The sequence below is a fragment of the Bufo gargarizans genome, chromosome 2, assembly GCF_014858855.1.
Source record: "Bufo gargarizans isolate SCDJY-AF-19 chromosome 2, ASM1485885v1, whole genome shotgun sequence".
NCBI classification, from domain to species: Eukaryota; Metazoa; Chordata; class Amphibia; order Anura; family Bufonidae; genus Bufo; species Bufo gargarizans.
The window spans coordinates 398,198,722-398,223,478 of NC_058081.1; the positions used below are offsets into that span (position 1 = coordinate 398,198,722).

Consider the following 24,757-nt stretch of genomic DNA (forward strand, 5'->3'; position numbering starts at 1 on the left):
ACTGATGGCTGGTATATAACATCACTTTATGATCATGGAAGTTCTAACTCTAGGACTACCAGTGATCCTGAGAAAAAAGAGGCTGCGCAGTCCTTCACTGCACAACAGCGTTCCAGCGACCCACTGTGCATGGGAACACTACTATGCAGGGAAAAACACTGAATGTCCCTCAGTACTACATCAGCACTGTGCCCCCTTCTTCTCAGGATTAATGGGGTCACAGAGGTTGGACCCCCAGTGATAATAAAGTGATGACATATCCTAGCGAAGTGCCATCACTTTATGAGGTGGGAAAACTTCTAACTCTTCCTCATTCCTCCGGTAATCTCTTCCATCTTTCTTCTTCAATCTCTAGTCTAGTCACTTATTTCTATGCAAGTATGATAATGCGTTTTACATTATGTCTATGACTACATCTTCATATACAAGACTCTTATTTGTCGACTAGTTATCTATATTTGTTGGGGCCTACTTAATTTATTTATGTTTTGTAAGTATCTTGATCTACAATTTGGCAAGTATTGTGTTTTTGAGTTACTAAATAGGCTGCTCATCTTGGCCAAATTTGGAAATAATCATCTGGATGATTTAGGAACGTGGCATGGATTGTGTGTCATGGAAATTTTTGGGAAATAAGATATACCCTTTTTTAAATGCCATGCCCCTTTTATTTAGTAAAAACAATGCAAACCACTTTTTACGTGAAGCAGTGAACCAGGGTTTTCAGTATGAAGCAGTTTTCTGAACACACACTACACTCTACACAGCAAATATTACTTGTGGTCTCCTGGGAATAGATAGACCCCCCAGACCAGTCCCCGCCCCATACACAGACCCTAGAACAGTCCCCTCCCTGTATATTGACCCTAGACCATTCCCCCCCCCATATACAAACCCAGAATCAGCCCTTCGCTGTATACTGTCTATAAAAAACACTGACCAGTTCCTCCTGTATATAGTACAAAACCTAGACCAGTTCTATTTATATTAAGATCCCAAACCAATCCCACATGTATACAGACCCCATACAAGTTTCCTTCCTGTATACAGACCCAGCCCACTCCCCCCATAAACAGATCTCAGACCAGCTCTCCTCATGTACAGACATCAGACCATTTCCCTACCTGCATGCAGACTCCCAAACCATTTCCACATATACCGGAATAGTCCATAGTCTCCTCTCTGTATAAAGATCTAATACCCAGCCCCCTTATAGAGAGACCCCTGTATACAGACACTAGACTAGTCTCCTGACTGTATACAGACACCAGATCATGGCCTTCATACATACGCCAAACCAGTCTACCCTGTATATAGACCCCAAACCCATCTCCTACCTGTATGCAGGCCCCAGACCAGACTCTTTCTTATACAAAGCTCAGACCCAAGGGCGGACTGGCCATAGATCCTATAGGGAAACTTCCCTGTGGGCCAATGCCCAGGGGGCCACTTCAGTCCTTCTCACAGCTGTCAGCCAGGTAAGTAATGCGTCAACTACTTATGTACCTGGTTGGCAGCCGCAGCTGCCCTTCTGACTCCTGATTCTAACTTTATTGTCATTCTGAAGCAACTTGAGTAAAAAGACAGAATGTGGTAGCTGGCTCTAGCCACCACAGAGAAGCAGCTTCTGGGGACGTATTGTGCTGCTGGAGTATTCATTTGTGATGCACTGTAGTATTTGGTTCTGCTGGGGCCGCACTATGGTATTAGGGGCCCCACTTAGTTGTGTTGTCCCGCGTACTTGTGTGGGCCATGCCTTACCTCAATTTGGACGCGCGTACAAAATAGGGCCACTTTTAGTTTTTTTCTAGGGCTACCTTAAATTCCCAGTCCGCTTCTGCTCAGACCAGTCCCCCCACAGAGACCCCAGACAAGTCTGTATACAGACCCCTGATTATACACACATAGTCTACAGTACATCCATGACATATTTAGCATGATTTATACATAAAATATTTATATATGCTTTACAGAACTTGTAAATCAATACCACAGTATATGGATGATTTGTTTGTCCTCTAAGGACAGCCATGACAGATTAGTGACACAGCTGCTGTCCCCTTAGACTGTGGAATTTCTATGTATTCCTGTGTGATGCAACTTGAGCCTGTCTCCTCTCTCTGCCTTTCATCTCTCTCTCCCCTGTTAGCTTTTTCATGCAGGGGGATGGACAGCAATGTAAAGCTACATCCCATAGAACTGCACAGGAGAGTCAGCACACATAGATATTACAGGAGGCTTATATAATGGCAGCTAGCCACTGTATACACTCCCCTACTATGTAGCAACACTTCTGGTCCTTTATAAGGGTAGACATGATTTCTACAACCGAATCCAGAGATATACAGAGGAGTAAGGGGAGGGGCCTGAGAGCTGCCAGGAGGGGTCTGATGGGTGATGATGTCATCCTGTAGTTCACAGGAAGTCAGCCACAAGGAGAGACTGAGTTCCTGTTTACACATTAGAGCAAGGAGTCAGACTTGATCACTTGACCAGGTTCCCATAATAAAAAGATTCAACATGTATGGATGCAACTGAGTTGGGGTGTAATAAATTACACTGCTTGAATATTTCTGGTGATTAACTAATACATGTAAAAAAAAAAAAAAAAAATTCGGGAGAGTTAGCGAGTATGCATTTATTGTGCGTGTAAAGGGAATCTGTCACCAGCTTTTTATGCTGTCCTATCTGAGAGCAGTATAAACTAGTGACAGAGATCCTTTTTAAGATTACTGTGTCAATTACTTTTTCTTGTCCAGTCATTTTCTTGAAATTCCTATTGAGCAGCACAAGCCAAGCATTGGAACTCACTCCACGCTATTGCCAAGCTCCGAGCCCTCAAGCTCATGAACTCTCGGGTACCTTCTCCCTTCTCCCCCTGCCGATTATTGATGATTTCTTTCTATAGAAAGCTTAGAAAGAGAGTTGCAAATAATCTGTGGGAGGCATCTGCAGATCACAAATCAGGCCTCTCTGTAAAGAGGTTGTCTGACCTCCCCGCCCCCCCCCCCCCCCCCCAAAAAAAAAATTAAGAGTGCCTGTTTTAAAGAAAACAACTCACTCAACTATTGAATGCCACTTGAGTCCAATGCCAAGGCCAATGCCAATCCCTGCTCGTTCTGGTACCTGGCAGACCAAAAGTGTGATGACTCATCTGTGGACTGTTGCAGCCATTCATTGACCTAAGCAAGATGTGTTTCTGTGCAGCACGTGGCCACAGAGGCTCAGCTTTCAAAGTTTCCTGGCCTGCTCTAAATTTATGAGGGGTCGGCCAACTGCTTTAAAAGGAATCTGTCACCAGTTTTTGCTGCCTGGGTCACTTTCTTTAATTGAAGTTTGGTAAAATCTTGTACTGAACAGCTCCAGCTCTGTACATTGTTCATGTCCATGTTTACTTGCAGGTAAAGCATCTGGTAGAGGAGCCACTTTTCAGACACTATGATCGTCTCCTTTTAAAGTCAAGCTTGGATTTAATGGCCGATGTCATTTACTGTCCACGTCTAAGCTGTCAGACACCAGTCTTGCAGGAGCCAGATGGTAAAATGGGCATTTGCTCAGTCTGCCAATATGCATTTTGTGTCTATTGCAAAAAGGCTTTCCATGGACTCTCCCCTTGCATAGTAAATGCAGGTATGTTCAATAGCTTGTTTGTGTAGTACAATCATAATGGTAAATTCTAAAGTCATGTTTCAGCTGTTCTGCAGTAGCTCCAGCACCACAACCTGACGCTGAAACGTCACAGATCTGTCCATTTCTGTAGTAAATGGAACTGGTTACTGCAATACTGCTCCTATTGAAGTGAATTGGAGGATCTGAGCAGTTCTGTAGTAAACTGGTCCTGTCCGCTAGAGAAATGTTTAGTTTAGCTCCTTACTTCTGGTAGAACAGATAATCAATGGGGATGTGGGTTGTTGGAACCCTGCTGATCAGATATTGATGGCCTATCCCGAGGATAGGCCATCAATATTAAACGCACTGAAAAATTCTCTTTAACTGAACAGTATAGTTATTTCTGTAAATTATACATTTACTTGTAGTTATATGCTAATAGTTGCAATATATAAATTAATTCAATGCTGTATTATATATCAAAACAGAATTTTACCTATAACTCTGCCATACACCTTACTAAACAGACCTATTTCACCTCTCATCATTCTTAAATGACCTCTGTGCTGAAGATCTGACAACTTGCTTCAAAGATAAAATTGAAAACAAAATGATCTCCCAAAAGTTTTGCAGTTTTTCATGCAGTCTTTTGAGCCAAAGCCAGAAATGGGCTGGAAAGGAATGAGATATACAGTATAATGGAAAGACTTCTTGCTGGATCTACTTCTGCATTTATTTAAAAAAAGCCCATGTGTGAAAGTCCACATTGCATTAGTGAATACCTACTGTTGGGGAAATTTTAGTAGGATGTGTATTTAATGTATTGTGTATTGTCATCATGTAAACCATTGGAGTGGATATCTTCCCGTGTATGTCCTGTCACAGCTGCTGGGCGCAGAGGTCTCCGTTGGCGAATGGTCCATGTGCTAAGCACTGGGCTGTGGGCCGGGGGAGACTGATGTGTTCAGCAGAGCAGTGTTTTGTTGGCTGATGTATGGACGCAGGCTAGGGCCCCCGCGCAAGACGCAGATTTATTGGCTTGGCGTGGATGCATTTGTTAAGAGAACAATATAACGAAAGGAACGTGCGTTTGTTGTCTCTAGTGCGCCTGATCAGCCGCTGGAGATAATGACGTTGTCCTGTAAATAAACATGCATGAGGACCATAGTAACTTTATCTGGCATTGATCACTGAGCAAGGCTAGATAAAATTAACTCCAGTGGTAATGGTAGATTATTGCATACATGTGTTTGTTGGCTAGGGTATTCTAAATGATGGTGTCTTGTCTTCCTATGTCATCACTTCCTGTATATCATCACTTCCTGTGTGTCATCACTTCCTGTGTATCATCACTTCCTGTGTGTCATTACTTCCTGCATACTTGTTATGGGCCAGCCCCTTTTACACCTTTTGTGAGTAAAGTGAACAGACTGAGCAGGGCGGGGCAGTTGCTCAGCAGAAATTAACATGAGAACACCTTTGGCTGACTGCGGTTGAGATTTTTACCTTTCCTTACACAAAGACATTGGAGAGCAGATTACAACTATTAATATTTCTACAACACTACACATCATGTATACACTCACATGTGTTCATACAGAAAAAATATTTTGGATTTTTTCTCCTAAAAGCATTGCTACCAGGGGAAAATACAGTGTATTAGTGTATTAGATATCATAAATATATATGGTGTGTGCACAATGATTGGTCACATGTACAACCCAAGTGTAACAAAATCCCTGTGTACGTTATGCTATTATCAGTGTTTGGATTTCTAAGTATCAAAAAATGTCAGGTTAAGCAAGAAGCAGACATCTGATCACTAATATTCCAATGTGCTGTACCGCAGCAGGGGCATGAGGGCAACATTGTGCCTTCCAGTCCTCAGGGATGACTACTGCTGACAGAAGACCAATTCAGACATAAAACAATAAGAACTGTATACTGAAGTATACAGTATACTGAAACTGACTAAATAAGTAATCAAACAATGGTATTGTTACAGGCCTATATTGGTGAACAGAAGTGTGTCATTTAGATCAATCCGTTGATGTTATGGTAGTAAATATCAATAGTAAATATACTAAAATATAGGTCATTAGTATTAAACACTGTGACAACCGGTTTAAACATATGCCTTGTTTTTGTTTGTTTTTTGTCTCCCAGCAAGACTTGCTGAATTGGTTAAAGAGTATCTGGCTGCTGACTGGAAAAAAAAGACGGAACTCAGGAAGATATATGGGCAGCTCAAAAAGCCAATTGAGGAGCTAAAGAGTAAGGAGTGGCTAGGGGAGAACTCTAAGCCCTGTCCTAGTTGTAAAGCTCCGATTGAGGTAAAATATCAAAGAAAGTAGTAGAGAACCTTCTACCTCTTATGGCATTTCTTTATTGCATAGATATGTTTGTTTTAATGGGCTGGTTCCACTACTCAAAATCTGAGAGAACAGATGCACACCTCTCAACTTTCCCAGATCCAGGGGGACAGTCTTCACTATCCATATGGAGCCATCAGCTCCCTGCTTCACAATTCACACAGCCGATGCCCTCCCGGCAAGACATGATGTGGTGACCTCATCATGCCTTCAGTGTTGAATAAGAGATCACAGGCTGCGGAATAATGATCATCATGCCAGCCTGTGCGTTCTTGTTCTCATCTCTTTGCGCCTGCTGCTAGGGAGAAGATGTCCAATCGCCAGGGGAACAGTGCTAGATGAGTGTTATTTCTTTATTTTATTAACAGTACAGGCTTCACTACTGTATGGGGGCACTAAAGGGGCACATCTACTGTGTGGGGGCAATAAAGGGACATAACTATCAAATGGACTGGGTAGGATTGAGCATGTATAAATAGACATTGGAAGGAGCTAGAGGCATGGCTTAGCATTAAAAACATACTTTTCAGCTTCCCATTACATTCAGGAGGGTAGCTATAGGGGGTGCAGAGGTAGAAGTTGCTACCGGGCCCAGGAGCCTGAGGGGGCCCAAAGACCTTTGTGCCACATAAGAAGACACCAGTATTATAGAAAGAACATGTTGGTCAAGTTATACCTCTGGCTGCAGGAAAGGAGTTAGGTCAAGAATTTGGCATAGGCAACAGTTTACCCACAGATGTTAGACTTACCAGCCTATAGTTTCTGGGTTCTGTTTTTGACTCCATTTTAAATATTGGAACCACATTTGCTAAGTGCCAATCTTGTGGAACAGACCCTGTCATTATAGAGTCCTTAAATATCAGAAATAAGGGTTTTTCTATTACATTACTTCTCTTAGGATGCATTATGGTGTGTGTCACCTTGGTGATTTGTCTATTTTAAAGGGTTTCTATCACCAGAATTACTGTTATGTAGCTGACTGACATTAGCGATGCACCCATGTTAGCACTACATAACAGTATGTTTCTAACGTTAGCCCCTGCAGCCGTTTTTGTTAAAAAAGCACTTTTATTATATGCTAATGAGCCTCTAGGTGCTATGTGGGCGTAAAATCAGCACCTAGAGGCTCCGTCCACTCACCCTGTATTCCACCCAGGTCCAGTGTTGTGCCCACCGTTTTTTAGCACAGTTTTTATTTTATTTTTTTGACAGTGTTCATCTGAGGGCCTTTGTTATAGGATATTTTTATAGAGCAGGTCGTTACGGACGTGGCGATACCTAATATGTATACTTTCTTTTATTTTTTTAAGCTTTACACAATAATATCATTTTTGAAACAAAAAAATCAAGTTATAGTGTCTCCATAGTCTGAGACCCATATTTTTTTTTATTTTTTGGGCCATTATCTCATGTAGGGGCTCATTTTTTGCGGGATGAGGTGACGGTTTGATTGGTACTATTTTGGCGTACATGCGACTTTTTTTATCACTTTTATTACCTTTTTTGGGAAGTAAGGTGGGCAAAATCTATATTTCCTCATAGTTTTAATTTTTATTTATTTTTATGGCGTTCACCGTGCGGGGAAAGTAACATGACAGTTTTATAGATCAGGTCGCTACGGATGCGGCGATACCTAATACGTGTAGTGCAATTTTTTTTATACATCTTTACTTTCTTTTCACTTTCTTTTTACATTTTCTTGAGCCAGACCCACTTGGTTCTTGAAGATCCAGTGGGTCTGATGTCTGTATAATATAGTACAGTACACTATATAGTGTATTGTACTGTATTTTACTTACACTTTGTCTGAACATATCTCTGCCTTTAGCGCAGATCTGTTCAGCACCATAGACACATAGACAACAGGATGCCTGAGAAGGCTTCCTGTTGCCATGGGAACCTTCCCCGTCCGCCACAACTGAGCAGACGGGGAAGGAGGAGGGCTCCCTCCCTCTGTGACCCCATCCTGTCTGGGGGCTGCAAAGGCACAGCAGCCCCCCGATGGGAGAGGGAGCTCCCTGACTGTTAACCTTTCCCATACAGCGGTCTGTACGGACCGCGGTATGGAAAGGGTTAAACGGCTGACATCGCAGCACAGATGTCAGCCGTTTATACCAGAGTGTCAGCAATGTGCTGGCACTCTGGTATACCCACTGGACACCAATGAATATTCAAGAGGAGGCGGGCGGGGGATCGCGATCCCGCCCGCCACACCGCCCCTGCACCGGCATAAAATCATTCAGGGGTGCAGGGGGGGGTGAAAAATCTTTATTTTGGGCATTTTAAAGTTTGTGATCCCAATCAGAAACTGCGGAAAGCGCTGCAAACCGCAGGTCTGAATTGACCTGCGGTTTGCAGCGATCGCCGATAGAGGGGGTCACAGGACCCCCCCTCGGCATTCACCCAAAGTGCCTGGCTGTGTGTAACAGCCGGGGTCTCAGCGCTGTCAACATGTCTGCAGACATAGTGACAGTTTAATGCCATGACGTGTATACTCGTCATGAAGCGCTAAGTAGCAGTGCTCTATGACGAGTATACTCATCATAGGTTGGGAAGGGGTTAAAGGGGTCCTGCAGTGCTTCTCACTGTTTACTGCAGGCCCAGTGACGTCACTGGGCCTGTGGTAAACAGCGAGAAGGCTGCGGCGCTACTGCCATAGCCACTGCCTTCTCAAACAGCTGATCGGCGGGGGTCCCGGGTGTCTAAACCCCGCCGATCAGATGCTGATGATTTATCCAGAGGATAGATCATCAGTTTAAAAAAACTGCAGAACCCCTTTAATAAGCTATTTTAGCACTTTTTGCCTCTACATGTTTAAGTAGACATAACTTTTTCGTTTTTTCATTGACTTGGCTGTATAAGGCCTAGTTTTATATGATAGAAATTGGATCATTTTTGGCACTGTTACATATAAATTACATCACAATTTATATACTTTTTTGCGTTGCAAATATAGCAAAAGCTAATTTTTACATTGCAATTTTACTTTACTTTATTGTTTAGGCTTCGTTCACATCACCGTTCAGCCTTTCCGTTCTCCTGCCCCGTTTAGGGGCAGGAATACGGAAAGAACGGATTCAGTACCTAACTGAGCCAAGTGGAGTCCACGGGCCCTATAGACTATAATGGGGTTCGTTAGGTTTCAGCTCAGAAGAAGATTTTTGAAGCAGAGACAAAAGTCCTGCATGCATAATGTATTTTATGAAAAATAATATATTTTTTTTACTCCAGTATGTGCAGCACACAGGGGTTAAACGTCCATGGGATTTCTGTAAAATGTTATAAGTGTTTGTCGTGACGCCAGTTGCATTTCAGCAACGAGGCACGGAGTCCACCTAAGTAGATGGTATTTGTGATTGGTACCTAGGGTAGGAATGCCATAGTGGCGGTTTCCAGCAGGCTTTGGCATAAACTGGTAGGCAATAACAATCTCGGCACTACTACATCAGCTGCTCTCTGGCTGATAGGATTAAATAGAGACTTTTCCTTTCTGCTCTATTAAGCTTTCTGTAGTCTAACTCAGTCTTTATGCTTATCTGTATCTTTTATCTTTATCCAGGGAACCTTTACTCCTGGCTTCTAAAGCTTGTAGGTTGGATCTCTAAGTCCAGCAGAGCTGAAGGTGCTCTGCTGGCTGGAACACAGCCTTTCCCCCAGCAGGGGGATAAGCTAGACACCACCTTTCCCCTAGAAGGGGTAGGCTAGACTTACTTTCACTAACTAAACTCCTCCCCGAGGGAGTGAAGAGAATGGATAGAAGGTTCCATCCTCTGTCCCTGTAGCTCTGCCATTGTTGCCGCCATCTGCTGGTGACCCAGGCACATTACACATAAACATAGCAGTTGTATAGAAATAAATATACACATTTTGCAGGATCTGGACATAAGTGCATTGATGACATTACATTTACCATAGAAGATAGTGGAGGTTTATAAAAGGTGGTAAGGCCACCTTAAGAACCAAGCCGCCCTCGGCTTGTGCTTAGGGTAATTATATAAATATATAAATATATGCTCTCCGGGTACCTAGAAAAATACAAAGTGTTGCGTGAAAATACACTGACATAGACTAACATAGAAGATGGCTACTACTAGGTTCGTGACTGAGTAGGGTGTCTTTCAACGGTTCTCCCTCTTACAGCAAACCAAACCAAATAAATGTACTTCCTTTTAAGTACTAACACTGCACTAAGCGCTCAATACTCCGCGACTTGGCCATAGTCATATATGGAACAAGGGGGATGTTATGCACTGTGATCCCTCCACATTCTTTAATATGCTGGCAAACAGAAGGGTGGCTTCACCCTGTAATCCCTTCCAAGCACCAAGGTCTTAAAATAGCTTTCGCAAGGTCACTTTGATGACTAAACTGGTAGCTAAACACACATCCATAAGGCTGGGCAACCAAGGCCATAGGACACACTAAACAAGGAGGAGGAGCCGGTTCTCTCTCCAGTCACATAACAGAAGCGGGATTAGCCTTCACGATGCTAGACCTGCTTGTGACGTATGTTAACGTCCTCAGAGGCAGTCCATAATGAGCAACAGCGATGTTAGATCTGCTTGTGACGTATGTTAACGTCCTCAGAGGCAGTCCAATATAAGCAAGAAATAAGGTGCTGACAATCTGGTTAATGGTATAAAGTGCAAAGTCCATAGGCCATACAAAAATGCATAGTACCACATTGTTGTACATGAAAAGGAATACACACAATGGGCACAGTTGATTTTAAACGTTTCTGAAAATGCAAAAGATTAGTGCAAAAACTGTGCAAATATCTTAGACGATAAAGCAGTGCACATATAAGGCACATATTTAGTGCAGTTAAATAGTGCAATAAGGCAATAAATTCACTTTTGAGTCCATTTCTTCAATGCTGGTAGATAGGGTGCACCGAACAGGAAATATAAGTGCAACAAAGTATTTTTAAATGCAAAAGAGTCCTTTGTAATCCATAGGGAATAACAGTCATGTGTAATCCAAATGAGGTAACAATGTCATTTGTAATCCACATGAGATAGCAAAGTCATTTGTAATCCACATAAAGCAATAATGTAATTTGCAATCCACATGGGTAATAAAGGTATAGCAGCACAGGTCATGGGAACCTTTTTGGAAAGGGGCTCCCAAATAACCTGAAAAGGGGGAAAAAAAGGGAAAAATTGGCAAATGGGACTCGATGCTGATAGTGGGGGGAGTCCTAACTCACATGGCCATCCGGATGAGTGCTGAAACAGGGCAACCTGCAAAAATAAAACACAGAACATCCTGCCAATAGGCCCTCACCCTTCAGAGGCAGTCCATGGGATGGCTCCCAAAAGTCTGTGGTTTTCTTTTCAAAAGGACAGTTAAAGAAGAGCAGCTCTTTAGAGGAGGGACTTCAAATCCTCCTCAAAACTGGAGCTGCTGCTAGACTGGATGAGAGGCTTGTCCTGCCTCTGGTATCTCATCCTTGCCTTAACAGTGGTGCTTTGACAACACCTACTGTCGTTTCTGGGTAGGGTCCTAGTAGTGATGCTTTTCATAGCTGCCGTGACCTTTTGCTTGATTGGAGCGGATGCTCCTGCCATGCTGAGATGGTCCAGAACCTCTGGCTGCAGTGGGACCTGTAGACATGGACTGAGGGATAACTCTGGAGGCTCCCTCTGGAACACCTGTGGCTGGGTTTTTCAGGGCAGCTGGTACGTGACTATAGTCAGGCCATAGACCAGGGCTGTCTGGGCCTCACTTCTTATCCGCTGCTCAATAGTTGGAGGTATCGGCAGTCCCGGTATGAGGGGTTCTGGTTCTGGCTGTTCCTTATAACTCAGTACTCCCTCCTTGGTCTCCCGCAAGCAGCCAATGCGTCCCCGGGTAGCTGGGTCCTCCTGCCAGTGCTCCAGTGTGGACACTGGGACCAGCGGCCTTTGTAGCAGACTTACCCCGGTAGCAAAGGGGCCTTTAGAGGACCGCATTGGGGTAAACTCCACCTGCTCTCCCTTGTACAGGCTATGTCGGGCCTGCGGCAGGTACAGCTGTTTCACTGACCACCGATTCCCCGACTGGTCATCCTGGATAAACCCCATACCTCATTCCACGCTGAACCAAATTGCGGTTACCGTCCGCCTCTCTAGCACTGGGGCAGAGGACGATCAAGTATTTGGAGAATCCAATCCTCAACAGCCTTCCGGTAATCCCAGGCACTTGGTATGGGCCGTCACTTCCAAGGGGATCACCGGGTTGAGAGCGTCGCCATTCTGGTTCTTTCTGGGCGGCTTGCTTCTTCTGGGCGGCGGGGTAGGCTACACTGACTTTCACTAACTAAACTCCTCCCCGAGGGAGTGAAGAGAATGGATAGAAGGTTCCATCCTCTGTCCCTGTAGCTTTGCCATTGTTGCCGCCATCTGCTGGTGACTCAGACATATTATACATAAACATAACAGTTGCATAGAAATAAATATACACATTTAGCAGGATCTGGAAATAAGTGCATTGATGACATTACATTTACCATATAAGATAGTGGAGGGGTATAAAAGGTGGTAAGGCCACTCTGGGGCATTACATATGCTAATACATTATGTTCTGTGTTCCTATGGTACAGGTTTCAGTTAGGGCAAAACTAGTGTGTCCTAATAGCAGGAGGATTACTGAACTTACAGTCCTGGGGTCCTTTCTAAATCCCAAGGGCTTACTGCAGAGGGCTTATATAGCCTATGATCAGATTACTGGGACCCAATCAGAGGGATAAATCCCTTTTGATTATGCTGTGGTCACAGACTGTGGAATTCAAAGGGTTAACAATTTGGCTTGGAGCTACCTCCGATCCTGGCTGTAGGGCAACAGTCTGGTCTGAGATCTGGAGGTGTTAGTAATAGTTCATTCGTACAGTAAGTGCTCATAGAAGTACTTAGTTCCCTCCAAAACAGAGTAGCAAACTACAGTGGGCGGTCATACAAAGTTAAATCATTTTTGTCAGAGATTTCCAGTAACTGAAATTTCTGTGTAGTGTTGACTATTTTTGTTGGGTTAAAGGTATGAGAATTTATTCTGGAAATCTATGGTGAATCAAGTTGACTATGTGAGTGTTATTTTCTGGCACATACGTACAGTAGTTGACGAAAAGTAGATGACGATAAACAACTGAAGGAAATGAGTCACAAATATCAGATTTGGTCATTTATTTATTCAGGGAAAATCATCCAATATCACATGTCTGTGAGTGGTAAAAGTATTTGAACCTTTAGGATTAGCAGATAATTAGAAGGTGAAATTAGAGTGAGGTGTGAATAGGATGACAATCAGGTGTGATTGGGTGACAGAGATCTTGTCATGCTGGAGGTCTGTGCCCATTTCTGGCGGCCTGGATCCACTGCAGCTCCTCTGTCTGACTTCACTGGATCTGGCCCCTGGGATCCCATCTTCCTTTTTCCTCTGCATGCCACAGCCTACGCTTCTCTGGCTGGCCACTCCACTGTGCCCATAGGGTGCATGCACTCTCTGGTTCTTAAAGGGCCAGTGCACACACACCTTAATCTTCCCTAGCCAATGGCTGGTAACCTTGGGGGTACATAATGGGGTTATCCAACTATAATGACCCTCCTAATGCCTGGGCCCCTCATATAGATGATACTTACTACGATGGCACCCGCCTTGCTCCTGCTCCCCGCATGGCTGCCGCTGAATCTCCCCATCGCACAGATCAAAACATCTGGCGATGGGGGCCAGCCAATAGAAGGCCACGATGGAGAGGAGCTATTAAGTGTTTAAAAAAAATTTAAGAAAAATATTTATTAAATAAAAAAATCTAATTAAAAAATACTCTTTTTTCCATTAATTATAAGCTTTTCAGTAAAAACATTGCAAGAATAAAACGTCCTTCACATGTTTGGTATCGCTGCGTCCATAACGACCCGCACTACACAAATATTATGTAACTTATCCCCAATGGAGAACGCCATATAAAAAAAATTCCAGAATTGCAAATAGCGATCAAAATGTGTTATTTACCCCAAAATAATAGCAATGAAAACTACAAGTCGTCCCGCAAAAAATCAAGCCCTCACACAACTCCATAGAAAGAAATATGAAAACAGTTATGGTTTTTGGATGCGACGATGCAAAAATATTTTCTCTTTGAAAAAGAGGGTTTTATTGCGAAAAAGTAGTAAAAGTAGTAAACAAAACTATATGTATTTGGTATCACTGTAATTGTACTGACCCAGAGAATAATGATATTGGGGGAGATTTATCAAAGTGGCGTTAAGTAGAACTGGCTTAGTTGCCCATAGCAACTAATCAGATTACACCTTTCCTTTTTCTTGAGCTGTGAATCTGATCAGTTGCTATGGGCAATTAAGCCAGTTCTACTTTACACCAGTTTGATAAACGTCCCCCATTATGTAAATTATGCAGAAAAATGACTGCTGCAGAATTCATAACGTAAAAAAAAAACTTTGTGGCAGTGTTGCTGTTTTTTCCCCATCTTCCCCCCAGAAAGAGTTAATGAAAGTTAAAGAGGACCTTTACCGGATTTTATTAATTGAGATAATTAATGCTGCCACCCTGCCACTGATGCTGCCACCCTGCCTGTTATGTTAAAATAGCGCTCCTACAACGCGCTGTGCCCCCCAGTATTTTCCCAGTTCAGTATGCAAATACTGAGTATCGGAACAATGAGGAGGAGACGCCAGGATTTCTCAATGGGCATCTCCTTCTCCCTTGCAGCAGCGCTGTCTAATCATAGAGGAGAGCGTCACAGCCAGGGAGAAAAAACCTCTCTGGCTGCGACGCTCTCCAATGCGATTAAACAGCGCTACAGCCAGGGAGAAGGAGACACCCACAGAGAAAGACTCAGTCTCCTCCTCATTGTTTCCGATACTCAGTATTTGCATACTGAGCGGGGGGCACTGCGCGTCATAGAAGTGCTATTTTAACAAAACAGGCAGGGTGGCAGCATCAGCAGGGTGTACCCCGCAAGTACAGGTACTTATGTCAATTAATAAAATCCGGTGGAAGGTCCTCTTCAAACAGAAATGTATGTGTACCCCAAAATGGCACCATTAAAAACTGTAACTTGTCCTGCAAAAACAAGCCTTTATACAGCTACATAAACAGAAAAAGAACAAAGTTATAGCTCTTGGAAGCAATGGTGAAAAAAGGAAGAAAAATGCTTGGTTAGTAAGGCCCAAAACAGGCTGGTCACTAAGGTGGTAATCTCATAGAAGTGTCTAAGTGCAGAACTAACCAATAATTACCAAAAAAGTTAAGTTGTACAAGGGGGTCACACACGATACTAAAAGCAAAGGTTCACATAGATTTGCCACTTGCAGACGTGACATTAGATCATTTTTCTCAAAAAATAAATGACCAAGTCTAATATTGTTTTATTTATCTTGAAATATTGAGTTAAAAAACTTTCAAGCACCCCTGTATGATATGTCAGAGGATCCATTTTGGATGGATTGCGCCTTTCAGATATATATTTTTTTTACAGAAATTAGATGGCTGCAACAAAATCAACTGCATTGAGTGTAAACAGAACTTCTGCTGGCTCTGCTTGACGGTATTACCCCAAGAAAACCCATATGATCATTTTGGGAAAGGATGCAGAATGTAAAGGTATGTATCCAGCATGGTTTTAAAGAATTTGTCATTGTCAATTTCTTCTGAGCAAATGGGGTCATCTGCCATCATATGTTGTTTTTTTGCAAATTTTCAATCTACAGGGTGGGCCATTTATATGGATACACCTTAATAAAATGGGAATGGTTGGCGATATTAATTTCCTGTTTGTGGCACATTAGTATATGTGAGGGGGGAAACTTTTCAAGATGGGTGGTGACCATGGCGGCCATTTTGAAGTCGGACATTTTGAATCCAACTTTAGTTTTTTCAATAGGAAGAGAGTCATGTGACACATCAAACTTATTGGGAATTTTATAAGAAAAACAAAGGTGTGTTTGGTTTTAACGTAACTTTATTCTTTCATGAGTTATTTACAAGTTTCTGACCACTTATAAAATGTGTTCAAATATACATACAGGGGGACATTTGGTGGTGCAGGCCTCTACATAACTTTGGCGCTTCCTCCAGCAGGCCGTGCGACCTACTAAAATCTACGCCAGCTCTGAAACAGGCTTAGATTTAAGTAATTTTCCATGTCAAAAACTGGTGTGAAAAATTTCTGTAATGAAAATCAGCTCAGGTCCCTGCGATTGTTGCAAATCTTTCTGGCTTTCGTTTCTTCCATAACTATGCTCCTGACTATACAGTATAAGAAAATGTTCCAAAACCACTGCATTCGCAGTTCTCATGAAATAATTGTGAGCAAATAGTTGGGAACAAAGCAGTCAGTAATGCAAAGAGATAAGACACCGCATGATAAAGTCCAATATAGGTTGCTCGGTCTTGCACTATTCATCAGTACAGGGTGTTCTTGCAGCAAACAAAGGCAATAAATAAACACCCTCTTGTCTTATCGTGTACCATATTCGTCAGAACAGTGCTATTTGGTTACTGACTACTGGGCTATGGCAGGAAAAGTGGCAGTGCGACATCTAGTTTTTCAGACATTTTGAAGACAGTGTTGGAAAAAGAGGGTTTTAGGACATAGTCTGAACACCAGTATATTCACTGTATTTGCTCAAGAAAAAATACTGTATTTACTAGGTTCAGTCTGATACAATAAGCAAGTTGACATATTCTATGATTGTGGTTTGTATGTTTGTAATTCTCCATCTGGCCCAGATTATACAGATACATTTTATTGAATAGATCGCTGGCTATACAACATTTTTAATTACGTGCAATAAAAAAAATATTCAGATCCAGGGGCTGGTTTGAAAAATGTAGAATGTGCTTCATGACACAACCACCTTTAACCAGCTCAGCTCCCGAAGCTTAAAGGGCTTCTGTCACCACACAACAGTCATTTTTTTTTGGGGGGCTAGTTACATTCCTTATAGCGCAATATAGGAGAATATAATGTTGTCACTTACTTTCATGCGGCCGTTTCTTGAGAAAACGAAGTTTTATAATATGCAAATCCGGTCTCTACCAGCAAGTAGGGCGTCTACTTGCTGGTAGCCGCCGCAGAAAACCGGCCCCTCGTCGTGTTGATTGACAGGGCCAGCCGTGATCTCCTCCTCCGGCCGGCCCTGTCAGTATTTCAAAAATCGCGCGCCTCTGTTCATTCGGCGCAGGCGCTCTGAGATGAGGAAATGCGGAAAGCACATTGCCGGTGTCCGTGTTTTGCAGATTCGCGGTGTCCGTGTTTTGCGGATCCGCAAAACACATACGGACGTCTGAATGGAGCCTTACAGGGGGGTGATCAATGACAGGGGGGTGATCAGGGAGTCTATATGAGGTGATCAGGGGTTAATAAGTGACAGGGGGTGGGGGGTGTAGTGTAGTGGTGTTTGGTGCTACTTACAGAGCTGCCTGTGTCCTCTGGTGGTCAATCCAAGCAAAAGGGACCACCAGAGGACCAGGTAGCAGGTATATCAGACGCTGTTAACAAAACAGCGTTTAATATACCTTTCAATGGTTAAAAAAATCGCATCTACAGCCTGCCAGCGAATGATCGCCGCTGGCAGGCTGTAGATGAACTAGTTTACCTCCCGATCCTGTGAACGCGCGCTCCTGCGTGCGCGTTCACAGGAAACAAATCGACCGCCTCCGGAACACAATCCTGCGTTAGGCGGTCCGGAGGCGGTTATAGATGTTTTTCCATACAGTACATAGTGCCTTCCAGAGTGTCAAGACAGCTATTAAAGAGTGTTTTTAGGGCTCATTAAGATGACCGTATGTTTTTTGCGGTTACGCAAAACACGGATAACGGCCATGTGCGTTCTGCATTTGTGGAATGCACACGAACAGCCCTATCATAGAAATGGCTATTCTTGTCCACAATTTGCGGGCGAGAATAGGACATGCGCGATCTTTTTTGCTGGGCTGCGGAACGGAAGTACGGATGTGGACAGCACACGTGTGCTGTCTGCATCTTTTGCGGCCCCATTGAAATGAATTGGTCCGCATCCATTCCGCAAAATTGTGGAATGGAAGCGGACACATAAATACGGTTGTGTGAATGAGCCCTTATACAGTGCCACCACCCGACAGTGCCCCTGTAAATGGTGCCTATGGTCCTATATACAGTGCAGCCAGAGTGCATCTCTATATGCAATGTAGCCCTCACAGAGTGCCCTATTATAAAGTACAGCTGTCAGATAGCTCCCATACACAGTGCAGCAGCCATAGAGTGCTCTCATACACAGTGCCAGGAGAACCTTGGCTCTTAATACTCTTTCTCGTTCTCATGAAGTAGACATATGTCAGCTGTCCCTCCATCCCCTTATAGGAGCTTATATGAGAGATTTTCTTTTAATCATAGGCACTACTCTTGGATTGTATTTGATTTGTGGGTAAGGTAAATTCTGCATATTCATTGGGGGAGATTTATCAGTACTCATGCAAAGGAAATGTGGTTGCCCATCAATTAAGTAGAGGGTTAATTACATCACTTTTCTTTTGCATCATTTTTTATTAATCTCCTTAATCGATTCAATTTCCCTTTCAAACGGTCAATACCAGAGGGGTCACGTAGTTACATAGTTAATACAGTTGAAAAAAGACATAAGTCAAGTTCAAAGGAGCTGTCCAAAATGAAAGGTGGAATCTGATTGGTTGCTTTGGGCAACTAAGCCAGTTCTACTTTACACCAGTTTGATAAATGACCCTATATGATCTGATATCCTACTCACCCTCTCTCATTATCCTTCTAGTGTGCTTTCTGTTATAGATATGGTGCCATATAATGGACTATATATTTGTAAGCGATGATGCCCTCTACCAAAGGGGTGCTCCACTTGAAACTGTAATATGAATATAATTTTCTTTGTTTATTTATTTACAGATGAGTTTGTTATAATGGTCGACATCTTGTTAAAGAAGAAGATTCATTTGTAGTTTTGCGCCTGGGGTTATTGCACTAATATTTCTTACCATGCAGATGATCACAAGAGTGATACCTAACAGAAGATGAAGAAAAATTGGCAAACTAGATTTTATCAAGTAGACACAATTAATCCACCTATTCTTATTATAGTTAACCTGATTTAATAAAAACAACAATGAAAAGTAAAATAAAGAACACTGCTACTGCATCTCTGCAATTAATTATCTTAGAAATTGTCAACATCCAGTCCAGAAAATGTCTCTGGTACCCGCATGACCCTTGTGGTAATACTAGTCAATCCACTTAGAAACTTTAATGAGATGCTAGTGCATTTCAAACTTTATCCCATAAAGAAATGTTTGGACACAAATTACTGCACAATGAATGTTAGTGTTAATTCAGACGTCCGTATTGTTGCTTTCCACATCTGGTCCGCAATTTTAGATGAGGATTAGATGAGGTCCCATTCACTTCTATGCTGTCCGTATTTTTTCCACGGCCCCGCAAAACAAATAAAACATGTCCTAAACTTGCCAGTGAAAATCAGGACGTGGCACCATTGAAGTTTATGGGACCAGAAAAATGTGGAATGCAATCCACTTTCTTGCAGACAAAAACACAGATCAAATTCTTTGCAGACTGCAAAAAACTTATGGCCATCTGAATGAGCCCTTATCCAGATATTATAATAGATATTGCACAATTGGTGCTGCATGTATACAATACATACATTGATGTTGGTTGTGGTTGTTGTTTTTGTTTGTTGTAAAAATGCTAGCTGCAGATGTTAGCTGAAAGTCTATGAAACGCAGGACACAGTTTTTTATTTTTTTTTGCCACTGCAGTTTTTGTTGAGTAGGTGCCATTTTTTTATTTTTTTGGTGGTTTCCACATTTGTTTGTGGCATAACAAATTGGTAAAAATGTATGGTAATTTTTACCACTGGAAAAAATGCACAAAAACAATGGTGTGCAGGAAGTTTAGCATATGGTCCTTGACTTTCCCAACATGCATTACTCTTGTGGGTAAATAACAGTGAATGTAGTAGTAAAAATACATAGCACTTTTGTGCTTCTCACCCAGCTGTCACACTCTTTCAGGTAAAGTAGATCATATTAAGAATGTATGCTTCTGTCCCTGCTATTGCACTTGTAAGTACATAGCCGTCCCAGGAGACTGGCAGCCTATAGGGGTATCACGTCTGAGATGGCAGGTAACAGACGTGAGGTGCAGAGGGGAGGGAAGAGGAGCACCCTTCCACTAGGGAGAGGGAGGAGTGGTGACCCTTAACTCACCTAGCACTGGAACCTGGCTGCCCTGACGTCCCTCGACGGGCTGCTAACCCGTACGCCGATCACATGCCTCGTCCCTGGCTAACCCTGAAATAAGCCCTAGGTAGTGAATAGGGCGATGGAGCACTAGTCCTCACCACTGACACCTAGGATAACAACAGGGAGAAGACAAACAACACAAACAATCTCCAAAGGGAGACAACAAACAGGAGAAAACAACAGGAGTGAACCGAAGATCCAACAGCTCCAGTTCCAACAACTCCACCTGAGGTCAGACTAGAAGATATGGAAGGAAGGTCTATATCTGGCAACAAGGGAAGCAGAAAGGGAGAATATACTGTATAGTAGCTGGGAGTGGCTGACAAAGAACAGCTGAAAGGAAAAGCTACCGGTTTCTAAATGGGACAAAAAGGATCGCAAACCTAAGGAGGAAAACCTGGACCAGAATCATTGTCAGACTGGGGTACCTAGGGCCCACCAGTGTAACTGATTCTGGGGGCGCACCTTAGGGCTCCTGCACACAAACGTATTTTTCTTCCTTGTCCGTACCATTATATATTTTTGGCCTGTATGTGAAACCATTCACTTCAATGGGGCCGCAAAAAACGGAAATGACTCCATGTGCATTTTGTGTCTGTATGTCCGCATGGCCGTTACGCAAAATGATAGAACATGTCCTATTATTGTCGGTATTACAGACAAGGACAGGACTGTTCCATTAGAGGCTGTTCTGTTCCGCATAATGTGGAATGCACACACCCAGTATCCACGTTTTGCAGATCCGCAATTTGCGGACTGCACAACATCCAACAATCATTTTCATGAGCCCGTACAGTGATAACAGAAATATTAAAGATGAAGTATGATGGTAAACACTCACAGCAAAATGCACAAACATACATTTAGGCTACTTTCACACTTGCAGTAACAGGGTCCGGCAGGATGTTCCGGCGGGGTAACAGCCTGCTGCATCCGTGCTAACGCTAGGCCACCGTGCTGCCGGAAGTCCGCAGTAGTTTTTGTCCGGCCACCTTATCGGCATGTTTGCCGCGCTGCAGCCGGACTTCCGGCCCACCCCCATTATAGCGAAGGTGGCCAGAGCGGACCTCTGGTGGCACGGTGGGCTAGCGTAAGCACGGATCTGGCAGGCTGTAGCCTGCCGGACCCTGCTACCGCAAATGTGAAAGTAACCTTAGGTCCCTTTCACACGAGCGTGATTTTTGCGAGGGTGCAATGCGTGACGTGAACGCATAGCACCAGCACTGAATCCTGACCCATTCATTTCAATGGGTCTGTGCACATGAGCGTTGTTTTTCACGCATCAGTTCTGCGTTGCGTGAAAATCGCAGCATGTTCTATATTCTGCGTTTTTCGCGCAGCCCTGGCCCCATAGAAGTGAATGGGGCTGCGTGAAAAACGCATTGCATCCGCAAGCAAGTGCGGGTGCAATGCGTTTTTCACTGATGGTTGCTAGGAGACGTTGTTTGTAAACCTTCTGTTTTTTATCACGTGCGTGAAAAACGCATCAAAACGCATTGCACCCGCGCAGAAAAAACTGAACGCAATCGCAGACAAAACTGACTGAACTTGCTTGCAAAATAGTGCAAGTTTCACTGAACGCATCCTGAATGCATCCGGACCTAATCCGCAACGCCCGTGTGAAACCAGCCTTACACATATATGGATATCCTGCTCTTAAATCAGTCAGAAACAAGACACATGCAGTTCTCATCACACATAGGAAACATGCAATGCACGCACCAAGACATTTTTTGCCTAACCCTATTAAGTGTAGCTCACTTAAAAGGACTGCCTCACTTCAACAAATGGCATTTATTATGTAGGGAACGTTAATATAAGGCACTTACTAATGTATACTGATTCTCCATATTGGCTCTTTTCCATCACATTATACACTGCTCGTATCCGTGTTTTGGTTTTTTTTGACAATTTTTTTTATTAGTATTGTGACATGATCTGGAAAAACAGTACAGTATCATCTAAAATACAGCACAGATTACAATTTCCATATTCGTTACATTTCCGTCCGAGACAAATTATATGCCGTATACAATAAATGATACATCAATTGTTGTGGCATTCCAACACAATACATTTTTTTATTTTACTCCCCTCCCCCTCCCCCCCTTATATAGTCAGCTATAATAATAATAATAATAATAATAATAATAATAATAATAATAATACTAAATCGAATACAGAACTTGAAAGGAATCTCGAATGCAGAACTTGAAAGGAATCTTAAATCTCTCTGGGCTTCCTACTTTCTCCTCTCGATCACGAACCCCTGGTCATGATATGTCATATACTCATCCGTCCCAACCTTCCCTAAGACACTAGCGACCACAGACCTTAAGCCTCCCCAGCTGTCCCTTGATATCCTCCTGCAGGTACCAGGCTGTAAGTGTAAAGGGCTCTATTGCCACGGATGCCTCTGCCTCCAACATGTAATTCAGCATGAACTTTTTCCAAGTTTTATACAACTTTTTCCCAGCTATCTCCTTTTTACCAATAGCTTCCAGCCATTCCAAATGAAACATGTGGTGTAAACGCCTCAGTAGCTCTTCTTTTGATGGGACCCTTGACTCCAGCCAGGTAGAAAGCAAGCACCTTTTAGCCTCCAAGACTATCCTGTGCCCCATTGCCGTAAGGTCCTTTTTCGGTCTACCTCCCCCCTCAGTCGACTCTTCCTGAGCTTCTGCATGCAATATTGCTACTTGAATAGTAAGTTCTTCCCTATAACTGCTACCATCCCGTAAAACTTGACCCACCATCTTCCAGTACTCCTCCAGTTTTGTAAAACTCCACAAACCGTGTAGAAGGTAAGTTTCAGGTATAGAGCATTTTGGACAAGTTACCATCCTATCTGGTTTTGCACCAGTTACTGGCAAATCAAATCCATACAGTGCATGGTGAATGATTTAAAAATGTGTTTCCCTCATCTTCTCGTTTAACACTGCTTTATGTAGGGCTGCTATGCCAGTCCTAACAGTCTGTTGTACCTCCACAAGGTCCAACTTGTTCCCCCATCTCTTAAACAGTCCTTGGGAAACAGAATCTTCCCAAAGGGACCGCAAACTACCATACAGATGCGATATGGAAGATCTGTTATTGGATACCATAAAGGAATCGAATCTGTTCCGTTCTTGTAGAGTCGCCCACCTGGCTCCCTGGCTATGAAACAAATCACCTTTCCTAATGCCCTTGGACTCCCAAACCTGGAATGACCTTTCAGATAGCCCTGGTATGAAGGCTGGGTTATTATGAATAGGGAGATGTTTTGAGATCTGGTATGGTAGTTTATATAGTTTTCTGATATTTTTCCACATTATAATGGAATCCCTCAAAATTAGTGAACACCTAGCCAAGCGAGGTAACTTAGAAAGTTTGGTATGTACTAGAGCTCTCAAGTCCCAGGGTGCCACCAGTTGTTTTTCCAGCCTCAGATTAGAATAATGACAGCTTTGACATTGCCATCATTTTAATTAAATGACACCTGCCCATCAAAGACAATGGTAGTTTTTGCCATCTAGCGAGGTCTTCTTTAATTTTTTGAATTAAAGGTGGGTAGTTTAACTGATAAATAGAGTGCGGAGTCCCTCCGATTTTTATACCTAGATATTTAATATGGGATTTAGTTAGAGAAACATCAACACCCTTGCTACCGGCTGTATATTGATGTGACCTCTGACCAAGCGGTAAAAGTTTGCATTTTGAGGCGTTCACTTTATACCCTGAATACTTCCCGAAGCTCTCCAAAGCCTCGAAAATGTTGCCGACCTGCTCATGTGGTTTTGACATAAATAGAATAATATCATCGGCAAATAATGCCGCTTTTACTTTTGTCTTTCCTACTCTAATCCCCTTGAATAAATCAGATTTGCAGAGTTCTCTAGCCAGGGGTTCAAGTGCTAGGTTAAACAATAATGGGGATAGTGGGCACCCCTGCCGCATCCCCTTTTGCAGATCAAACGGTTTGGACAAATATCCCCGCATAAAGACCTTTGCCTGTGGCCTATGATACATCTGTGACAGAACCACCCTAAAGGCGCCAGTGATTCCCATTCTATCGAGGACCGCCTCCAGCCATGCCCACCTGACATTATCAAACACTTTTTCGGCATCTAGTGTGAGCATGGCTGGTGCCTCCCCCCCCCCCCACTGGTTCATGCTGCACCCTGATCGCCCCTGGACAAACCCCATCTGCTCTTGTCCTATCAATGATGGTAATGTTTTCGCTAATCGATCTGCTATAATTGTGGATAAGATTTTTGCATCCACATTTATCAGTGATAATGGATCTTTCCCAGGTTTGGCTAACGATTTGATATAAGACAGGTTGTCTTTGTCCAGGGTCGATTCGCCCGTGAATATGCCATTATATAACTGCACCAATACTGGCAGGACTTGGTTGCATAAGTCTTTATAGTATTCCCCAGTATATCCGTCGGGTCCAGGTGCTTTCGAATTACCCAACCCATTTATCACTCCCTGCAACTCTGCTGTAGATATATCTGAGTTCAGGA

At 43.0% G+C, this 24,757-nt stretch overlaps 1 protein-coding gene across 1 annotated transcript in view; it reads left to right on the forward strand.

Annotated features, from left to right (window-relative positions):
• Positions 1–19,126, forward strand: part of LOC122928228 (E3 ubiquitin-protein ligase RNF14-like) — a 40,231-nt gene extending 21,105 nt beyond the window's left edge. Inside the window, exons 5-8 of the mRNA XM_044280848.1 lie at positions 3,402–3,630; positions 5,776–5,942; positions 15,457–15,581; positions 18,877–19,126. Coding sequence (XP_044136783.1) covers positions 3,402–3,630; positions 5,776–5,942; positions 15,457–15,579 — 519 coding nt within the window. The 3' untranslated portion in view covers positions 15,580–15,581; positions 18,877–19,126. The remainder of the gene's footprint in view (positions 1–3,401; positions 3,631–5,775; positions 5,943–15,456; positions 15,582–18,876) is intronic.
• Positions 19,127–24,757: the final 5,631 nt, after the last annotated feature.